Source organism: Danio aesculapii, chromosome 20 (assembly GCF_903798145.1).
Source record: "Danio aesculapii chromosome 20, fDanAes4.1, whole genome shotgun sequence".
Classification (NCBI taxonomy): Eukaryota; Metazoa; Chordata; class Actinopteri; order Cypriniformes; family Danionidae; genus Danio; species Danio aesculapii.
Window position 1 is genome coordinate 34,232,327 of NC_079454.1, and position 10,864 is coordinate 34,243,190.

The 10,864-nt window shown below is 38.3% G+C and overlaps 1 protein-coding gene across 1 annotated transcript; it reads left to right on the forward strand.

Moving 5' to 3' along the window:
* Nucleotides 1–517: 517 nt before the first annotated feature.
* mycn (MYCN proto-oncogene, bHLH transcription factor) lies at nucleotides 518–4,927 on the forward strand. The gene is made up of 2 exons (XM_056445317.1): nucleotides 518–1,190; nucleotides 3,013–4,927. The coding sequence occupies exons 1-2, from the start codon at nucleotides 539–541 to the stop codon at nucleotides 3,741–3,743; spliced, it is 1,383 nt and encodes a 460-aa protein (XP_056301292.1). The 5' UTR covers nucleotides 518–538; the 3' UTR covers nucleotides 3,744–4,927.
* The last annotated feature ends 5,937 nt before the right edge of the window (nucleotides 4,928–10,864 follow it).

The following is a 10,864-nucleotide window of genomic DNA, read 5'->3' on the forward strand; positions in this document are numbered from 1 at the left end:
CTATCACAATAAACAATGTAAAGGACACTTCAAAGACATCTCTGACTTAGTCTTTTTTTCCCTTTCACTCTACTGTACAACAATTTAGCTAATATGTAGGCTATATATTTGCATGTTATCCCCAAATGTCTTTGTTAGGATAAAAGATATTTTGTAATTCTAAAGTGAGTAGCTATTTAAATAAATGGCAATTGCATTTTATTGCATATGTTTTTGCATTATTATTATCATCAATAACAATCAGCTTGTTAATATTTGTATTTATTAATAAAAATATTATTATCATCGTTATTACAAAACTGTGCAAGAGCTGTTCTACTAAAAAAAAAGCTATTTTTAATGCTGCAATTGCAATTTAAAGTTGATCAAATTGAGTTCATGAACAATGCCACACTACAAATTAAGAACAGTGTGATGACAGGTAAAAAAAATCAGAGTGAGAGTCATTAATAAAAAAAGATGCTGTGCTTGCCATTTGCTGGTGGAAAGCTTTAGCAAGCTGATTCTAACACATCAGTTTGTGTCTTTCACAGGGAGAATGCCAGCTAAAACCATGAGCTCAGATCTGGAGTTCGACTCCTTGCAGCCGTGTTTCTACCCGGACGAGGATGACTTTTACTTCTGCAGACCAGACGCCGCACCGCCTGGTGAGGACATCTGGAAGAAATTCGAGCTGCTGCCCACTCCTCCTCTGTCCCCGAGCCGGGCAGCGCTTCCAGGGGACCCGGGGGAGCTGGGCGCGGTGGCTGGGGATTGCTCGCTGATGGGCTTTGGATTAACCGACCCGTTGGACTGGGCATCCGAGCTTCTGCTTTTACCGGGAGACGACATTTGGGGGGCGTCGGATGGGGACCTCTTCGGCTCCGTTTTGGATACTACGGACAATTCCATCATCATTCAGGACTGCATGTGGAGCGGCTTCTCGGCGCGAGAGAAGCTGGAGCGGGTTGTAAATGAGAAACTCGGCAAAGTCGTTCCTACTCCAAACTGTACTGAAGCCTGTAAAGACACGACAGTCAAAGCGCCCGAAGTGAGCCACTCTATACCGGAGTGTGTGGACCCTACCGTGGTTTTCCCTTATCCAGTCAACAAAAGAAACGGGAGCAGCAGCAGCAGCAGCCAAAGTGTGACACAACTGAGGAGCCAACAATTGCCTCAAGTCAGTGCAGGCGAGACTCCGAGCGACTCTGGTATGTATCTCCTGACAATTAAAATCATTCACTAATGTAAGGCTTTTCTCTTTCTGTATTTACACCTTTGTTTACAATAATCAAACAGGTTTAATCTGTTATATATTGCCTTGTTTTAACTCCCTAATGTTGATGATGCTGCGAATCAGTTTGGCATTTTGTAGTTTGGCCTAGTGTGTAAGTGGTCATTGGGGTAATTGTTGAAGATCATATGACAGACCCTGAATCGGATTAGTGTGTGACATTCCAGACTGTCGGTCACACACACACGCGCGCACACACACACACACACACACACACGCACACACAGTAGTAGTAGTGGGCGGTGATGGGGAGTTTATGTAATACTTTGTCTGCATACCCAGTAGATGGCGGTAATATTTGATGTTGTCTTTTATGTCTATTATTTGACTGAATAGCTCTTGGTTGAAGATTTAAAGCAGGGAACAGCATCGCTGAGCCATATTAGATCAGAAAACATGTCCTTATCTGTCCTCCATTAATCTGGCTTTAAGCATGGAAGCAGAATGTAATTTGGAGATTTATTAAATCAAAGGATTAGGTTTATTTTGACACGCGAGGGTGTTTTGATTGTTATTTTTATTCCATCAAATATAAATTTCAGCTCCTGGTAGTGTAAAGCCATGGGCTCAGATGTTTGGCGGTGTGTGAGTGAGGGCAGATTGCATAAAAGCCAAACCCCTAAATTCTCTGCCCCCAATAAGTCGCTTCCCTTCGAAATGAGGTTTTGTTTCAAATGCAAATCCCAAACGACAATCACACGTGGGTGAGAGAATAAGGGCTGGCACTGGGCACCAGTATGTGATAAAAGAGGCATGCGCGTGCATCTTAGGAGAAAGGCAAACCCCCTCCTTTCCTGCCCAGTGGGCCGAGCTTGGCAAGCCAAGCATCTTCCAGAGAGGTGCAGTGAATGATAATCACAAGAAAAAAAAAAAAGACAAGGAAGGGGAAAAAAAGAGACGATGGGTCATCTCTCTTTACAGGGTGATGGCTTTGAACAAGCGGAGCCTTTCCTCCAGCTGTCTGCTTGGCACCCCTCCAGGGCAGCAGCTTAAGACGCCATCAGATCAGTGTTACTTGGCAAAGCCCGCGAATAATTGGACCACGCGATTACAACACCAGTTTTCCCGCCAGTGCTGTTATCCCTTTTCGCGGCAAACCAGTGGAAAAGGGGAACGCGCTGACTGTCTGTGTTCTGCTGGAGACTAAAGTGCCCCGTTTGGTCTCTCCTTAATGCTGGCAGACAGTTTCCTGTAGGGAGCTTTTGAAGTGAGAGGCTGTGGGCTCCAGTAAATGCCAAACAGTCTTCATGTGTGGCTTAGCTGATAATCACATCCATTATCTCATAAACATAGCTCTCGGGCGTCACACTGAGGCCGTTTTGCCCTCTCAGCTTAACTTGAAATGTGTCACCAGTTGAAAAGACACCGTCCGAAAAGTCCAACTTGACAGTAAAACTGCTTTTGTCAGAAAAAAATGACATGACAAAATGCTCATGCACTTGCAAAACCCCTAATTAGACTCTGTAAATAGAGGGTGTGTGTTGAAGTAGCAAGTCAGATCTGAGGTGGTCCGGTCTGGGGAGAATCCAGCTCCTCTGTGTTTGACAGAGCATGTTCAGATGATTGCCGAGCAATTGTCTCATCTTCCCACACAAAGACATTAACTTGAGCACACACCCAAAACAAAAAAAAAAAACACAGGCATGTTTCCGTTTGGCACGCTTGTTCATACCTGTGCATCTCAAGAGGTATAGTTGCACCACAAATTTTCCAAACTAAATCTTCTTTTCCTTTTGTAGATGATGATGAGGATGATGACGAAGATGAGGATGATGAGGAAGAAGATGATGAGGAAGAAGAAGAAGAAGACGATGAAGAAGAGGAAGAGATTGATGTCGTCACGGTGGAGAAGAGGCGTTCCATCACCAGCAGGACAACCAGCACTGGACTGTCTGCTGTCTCCAACTCTCAGGCAGGAGGGCGACTGGGCTCAGGGGTGAGCAAAGCACCGCAGGAACTCATTCTGAAGAGGACAGCAACAGCCTCCATCCACCAGCAGCAACATAACTACGCAGCCCCATCCCCTTACTCCGAACAGCAAGACGTTGCCAGCGTTCCTCCAAGCAAGAAACTCAGAATCGACAGCAGCACTATAACTCTACGCACTGGCAGGAACCAGAGCTCTTCTCCAAACTCCCCTACCAACAGCGTACCAAGTCAGCGCTTGAGGAAGAGTGATTCCAGCAGCCCACGATGCTCCGACTCGGAAGACAGCGAACGCAGACGTAACCACAACATCCTGGAACGTCAGCGGCGCAACGACCTGCGCTCAAGCTTCCTCACTCTGCGCGATCAGGTGCCTGAGCTCGCACACAACGACAAGGCGGCAAAGGTGGTCATCCTAAAGAAGGCAACTGACTACGTCAGCTCGCTGGAGGCTCAGGAGCTCCGACTTCAGCAGGAGAAAGACAGATTGCAGGCCAAACGACAACAGCTCCTCCGCAGGCTAGAGCAGGCCAGGACTCGCTAACCCCTAACGCTCATTGGCTGAATAGCTCACAGCTAATTGTCGACATCAAATGACAAATGGCGAAAGGCTACGGCTAACAGCCGAAAAAAAATTCTAGGGACACTCACTGCTGACACTTTTTTGCACATTTTTTGACGTCAAGAATGTTTCAGGTTTACTTTGTCACCCCAATCACGCAACAACGCTGAGGGAAGGTGCTTACCTGTAAAACCAACTTCCCCTCAATGAACACAGCTAGTCTTCAATACGCGATTGGGTCGACGAACTTTGTTCACGCTCTTCCTGCAAAATAGACACTAAACAAATGACACGAGACACTTCGAATGGCTATAATCTCTCACACCTCACTGGTGCTGAATCTCATGGATGTACCTCTGCGCACCTTGATGTCAGACACTTTTGTAAATAGATTTAGATTTTAAGAGAACGTACACTCAAGTCTGCCTTGTTTTTGTATACAATTATTGTCTTTTGGTTTTTATAAAGATGTCAAAAGCTGCCAATAACTAGACTGGAAGTTTATATACCTTTAACAAGTACTGTAAGGCCTCGATTTTAGAGGATTTTTGTAAAATAAGGAAACATTGTTTTGTTTTTGGATTCCTTTGTCTTATAATCTCTCTGTTATGACATGCTTTACTAATTCTTACATTTATGCTTTAGTGTGCTTCTGATACATACTAAATTTGATACTTATATTTTCGTATGAAAATGAGTTCTGAGTAGATATCACTTTATCTTCTTTTTATCCTTTTTTCTACCTTCTTTTGTACAGAAAATTCTTTCTATCTCCATTTATAAGGCTTCTATTCTTTGTTCTTTGTTTATATATTTGTAAGTATTGGGTTCATAGAACTGGGTCAATGGGAAAAAAGTGTTTTTTTCTCCTTTTCTATAATGTACATTTTAGTGCTGCGACTCACAGCACTTTGAAATACCTCATTTTGAAAAATAAATAGAAAATTTGAAAACAAAAGAGCTTGTTGTCAAAGGATGAGTGCTTCTGTTTCACCGCTAGTGTGCTTTGAGTCCTGTCAGAAATTGAGAAACAATACACTAAACTACCTTTCATGCATGCTTGAAACCCCACTGTGGGCGGCAACGTCCACATTTCAAGCAGCCCTGAACGACTCGCTAAGTTATAGCTTTCAAGGGGATGCGAGTTATGACTGTGAAAGCAAAACCCCACAGTTAAATCATATTGTCAAATAAAAATACCCATGTCACTCATTTGAAGCAAATGGCCAACTTGTGCTTTCTTCTAGGTTTCGATAATCACATATAGTGTCATTGAAGAAAAAAAACATCTACATATAGCTGAATCCATTCGATTATTTACCTAAAATCCACCCATTTGAATCTAATTTATAAACCTGAACTGACAAACCTCGTATTCTCAGCAGTGCTTTAGACTTTTTTTTCCCTCGTCTTTTCAACCTTTGCTGTTTTTCACTTGTCAAGCCTTTCTCCCTCCATCTGCCTCCTACTGAAGAGAGATCTGGTTGACCAAGCCCTCTCCGACAAAAGAGAACGAGTATCTCCCTCGTTATTCACTCTCTCTCTCTCTTTCAGTTGATTTAGAAATCGGCAGGGCACATCCACATGCACTTTCAGGCACCCATACACAAAAACAAACGCTGGCACACACAGTGGATATGAAAGCGTGCGCTGCGCACACTCAGACTGGCCCCCGCAGCTTCTTACCTCATTGTTCAGCACGTTACCATGGAAACTAGAGCAGCTGCAGCGTGGCAGACTTCAAGTGCGAGTGTGTTTTATTCTGTTTGTGCATGCGTGTGTATGTGTACTTGCGAAGGAAAAGGGGGGTGCCTTTTGTGAGAAGGGCATCGTGACCTGTGCGTCTAATATCCTGCTGGACCGAGCAGCGGGTTTGTGTTTACTAACTTCAGTCACATGGCCTAAAAGCTGACTGAAGCCCCGCCCACCAATGTGTCACAATGAGTGATTTTCTCCAGTTCAGTATAAACAAACACAATAAGAATTCTGCCACTGCAGTACAGGAGAAATAAGGTCTGGCGAAGTGCACACAGAGAGACAGCTAGAGAGAGAGACCTGCGATTATAAACTGGACCGTCTAGACTGATTGGTTACGTAACAGTCTGTGTTATATGCGTGCGTGTCTGCAATGTTTGGTCCCCAGGATGAGGTAACTATGGGAGACCCCACTGTGCCATCTGGCCAATGGCTTATCCTGCCTGGTTATAGAAAAAAACAAAAACAAAATCCCGAGCTGAGACAATAACACACAGTAGCTATGTGTAAATGGATAGAACTGGCCACTGTACAACACACTGTATAACTTACTTAATCTTTTAACATTCAATTTTGCATAGACAAGTTTGAAAATAGGTAGGACACTTGTTTTTTTTTTTTTTCAACAACTGTTTGTCACAAGGTTTGTTAACAATATATATGAATGTAATGAATAAAATATTTTGCTGGAGTTTCATCCTTCATTATAGTTTAAATCCCGACGATGTGCAGAAGTACAAATACTTTATTTTCTAGAGAAGAAAATACATCAAATTTGTCAATAAATGATAAACCTTTAAAGACAGAGCTTTCATTTTCTATTCATCATGTTTAGTTTATGGCTCGCCCCAACTTAGCTCCCAAAATCATTTTTAGTGTCCCAGTACTACATACACAAACTATAAAATAAAATACAATTTAAGATGCAGCTCATGTTCAATTACCAATAGACAAATATATATAACTAATTATATATATATATATATATATATATATATATATATATATATATATATATATATATATATATATATGCTAATAAATATATATATCATATATCATAAAATTAACTATTTCAACAAAATATTTTACACAGCGGATACCTTTCGAGCACAGTATTGGGAAACATCCAAACACACTCAGTCATACACACACTCATACACTATGGCCAATTTAGTTTATTTAATTCACCTACAGCACATGTCTTTGGACTGTGGGGGAAACCAGAGCACTCGGTGGAAACACATGCCAACACAGGGAGAACATGCAAACTCCACACAGATATGCCAACTGGCCCAGCCCAGACTCGAACCAGTGACCTTCTTGCTGTAAGGCGACAGTGCTAACCACTGAGCCACTGTGCCGTCCTATATACACTGTAAAGAAATCTGTTACTTTACGTTTTTTTCAGGCAGCAGGTGTGCCAATAAAAAGGAAAATAAGAGCCATTAAATGACAGAAATTTACCATAAAATAATGGACGTTAAATGACAGAAATTTACTGTAAAATAATGAATGTTAAATGACAGAAATTTACCATAAAATAATCAACATTAAATGACAGAAATTTACCATAAAATAATGAACATTAAATGACAGAAATTTACTGTAAAATAATGAACGTTAAATGACAAAATTTTACCGTAAATAACGAACATTAAATTACAGAAATTTACCATAAAATAACAAACATTAAATGACATAAATTTACCATAAAATAATGGACGTTAAATTACAGAATTTTATTGTAAAATAACGGATGTTAAATGACAGAAATTTACTGTAAAATAACAAACGATTAAATGACATAAATTTACTTTAAAATAACGAACGTTAAATGACATAAATTTACCGTAAAATAATGGTCGTTAAATGACCGGAATCTACCGTAAAATAACGAACGTTAAATGACATAAATTTACTGGAAAATAGCGGACGTTAAATGACAGAATTGTACTGTAAAATAACGATTGTTAAATGACAGAAATTTCCTTACATTTAAATTTCTCTCATTTAAAGTCTGTTATTTTCCAGTAAATTTCTGTCATCTAACGTCTGTTATTTTCCAGCAAATTTCTGTCATTTAAATGCATAAAAGACATAAAATAACTAATTAATAATAATAATAATAATAATATTTTTACAGTGTTTATTATATCATAAGATTTAAAATATATTTGTATTGAAATATATTGTGAACATAGATAAAACCAATACCTTGAATATTTTTACGTTTTGTCATGGGATTTTAGTTTTTATCCCTCATTAAATCCATTAAGTTCACAGTCATGTCTTTCTGTCAGATTTTTATCTTTTCAGTTTTGAATGAAAGTTTATAGTGATTTATCTCTGATCATAGTTGCTTGGTTTGGTTCATGGCTTTTAATGTCTTAAAAAAGACTTTTTAATAATCCTTATTGCAAAAATGAATGGGGAAAAATATTTTGGCGACCATCAGCTAAAGCCCTAAATAAACTATGCATTAAGTAAATGTTTAAAATTAAATAAATATAAAATTATTTAGACATTTGTTTCCTGATTAATATGAAGTTTATTTGTAAAACAACTGAACAAAAAAACAGAAAAACAATTGAAAACTGGATACAAACCTAATTGAATTTGAAGTATATTCACCCTATGCATGGATATGATACTAAATATGTGTTCTCTTTCATATTTCTTTTTTCTCTTCCTCTCTGATTGATGTGTCCTGGCCTCAGACAGCATGTTGTACTATAATAAACCTGGAGACAACAGCTCCATTCCATGTGAGTGTATGATTGTTTATGGTATGGTTAAATATGTGTGTTGAAGTTTGACTCAGAAGAGGTTATGAAGTTCAGTCGGCATAGTTCAAAGCACAGATTCTGAGATGTTTTCAAAACACATCTGCCATAAAGAGCACATAAAGCAGGATTATGAAAATATATCAAACCTAATAAATTGTAAAAAATAATGTTTTCTGATCTGCAAAAAATTTTAACATTTTATTTATTAACATTTAGAAACTATATGCTATTTGCTATACACTGTAAAAACAAATGTAAGTGGATTGAACATTAAACAATTAAGTTGCTCCACAAAAATTCTCAAGAATTGTGTTGTTTCAGCCCATGTTAAATAATTAGTTTAAACAGGCAGCAAAAATCTTTGTTTTTTTTGAGTGTATGTTCATGTGCTATTTACAGTGCTCAGCATATATAAGTACACCCATCACAAATCAATCTTTTAAACTCATATATTTAATAGAAAGCTGTACAAGATTATATTTGTGCATATACATTAGATTAGTCAGTACTGAAGCCAAATCTGGAGCTTATCTAACAAAATACCTTATGATAATGGTCCAAAAACTAGTACACTCAAATTTATATGTTATAGAAAAATATTAAATACAAATTTAAAAAAGAGGAAAAATCAAGAGAAGCAAAAAATTTTTTTAATTTAGTTGAAATTTTGTATGTTGTAATTTATTTTTGCAATATTTAGCTTGAATTTAATTGCATTATCTTTCAATTTCTAATTATGTTTGGTGACTAAAATATTATTTTAATAAATATATCTGTTTAATAAATCTGTTTTTTTAAATGCACCAAAACACATTGCTTTTATTCACTGAGAAATTGATAAAATATTCATTTTAAAATGGGGTGTACTCAATTATGCTGAGCACTGTATGTAATAACCCCCCATTTCAGACATTCACAGTCTCTTATATCAGATGTACAAGCTTTATTTTAGGTTTTATTTATAATGCAGTATTGTATTACACTGATCATTTTTCATTCATTCATTTTGTCTTATTCCCTTTATTAATCAGGAGTCGCCACAGCGGAACCAACTTGTCCAGCATATGTTTTACACAGCAGATGCCCTTCCAGCCGCAACCCAACAATGGGAAACATCCACACACTCTTGCATTAACACACATACACTACGGCTAATTTAGCTTTTCAATTCACCTATAGCGCATGTCTTTGGACTTGTGGGGGAAACCGGAGCACACAGAGGAAACTCCTGCGAACACGAGGAGAACATGCAAACTCCACACAGAAATGCTGACTGACCCAGCCAGGGCTCGAAACAGCGACCTACTTGCTTCGTGCTACACACTGTGCCACCGTGTCGCCCACTGATTATTCTGATATTAATTTACTTTTAAGTAGTTCCTTTCCTTTTTATTAAGCAAATGAACGAACAGTTCATTAAAAAAAATAAATACTTATTTTCTTTAGAATTTGAGTTTTTTGCAATTGCACTCTTCAATACCTAATGTAAAACATGACTTCTTAAAATCACCCCCCCACCCCTCAACCAATTTTTTTTACATTTTATAAGTAGTCATAGCCATAAAAAAATGATGTTCGTTGCAATTGTACATTTTAATGCTAAAAATTGCTGTTTGATTAAGCAACTGTTTAAAATGATCCGAAACAACGCATTTCTAGTACTGGGTTCCGGCTAGAAGAACATCAGCTATATAAAACATTTGCCGGAATAATAGTTCCCGGTTCCTCACACTGTGGTGACACCTGATAAATAAGGGACTAAGCCGAAATAAAATGAATTAGTGAACGAACACAACTCTTGAGTTTTTTGGGAGACAACGTAATTGTTTTATGTTCAGTCGACTTAATTTCGTAAAAACTAATAAGTTAACTTAATTCCTTTATGTTGCCCCAACACAAATCAATTGTGTGGAACTCAGCAATTTTTTACAGTGTGTGTGATTAAATTTCCTTCATTTTGGCTAATAACGTTGCATTCAAATTCATGATTCTTTGTTGAATAAAAGTATTTATTTTATAATAATAAATATAAAAGGCGACGCAGTGGCGCAGTAGGTAGTGCTGTCGCATCACAGCAAGAAGGTCGCTGGTTCGAGCCTTGGCTGGGTCAGTTGGCGTTTCTGTGTGGAGTTTGCATGTTCTCCCCGTGTTCATGTGGGTTTCCTCCGAGTGCTCCTGTTTCCCCCACAAGTCCCAAGACATGCAGTACAGGTGAATTGGGCAGGCTAAATTGACCGTAGTATTGGAGTGTGAATGAGTGTGTGTGGATGTTTCCAAGGGATGGGTTGCGGCTGGAAGGGCATCCGCTGCGTGAAACAAATGCTGGATAAGTTGGCCGTTAATTCTGCTGTGGCGACCCCAGATTAATAAAGGGACTAAGCCGACAAGAAAATGAATAAATGAAATATATAAAAGTAACTTTTATTCAATTAAATGCATCTTTGTTGAATAAAAGTAATAATTTCTATCACAAACAATACATACAAACAAATAATAAATGTAACTTTTGATCAATATAAGTCATACTTGACGAATAAAATAATTCTTTTCTATAACAAA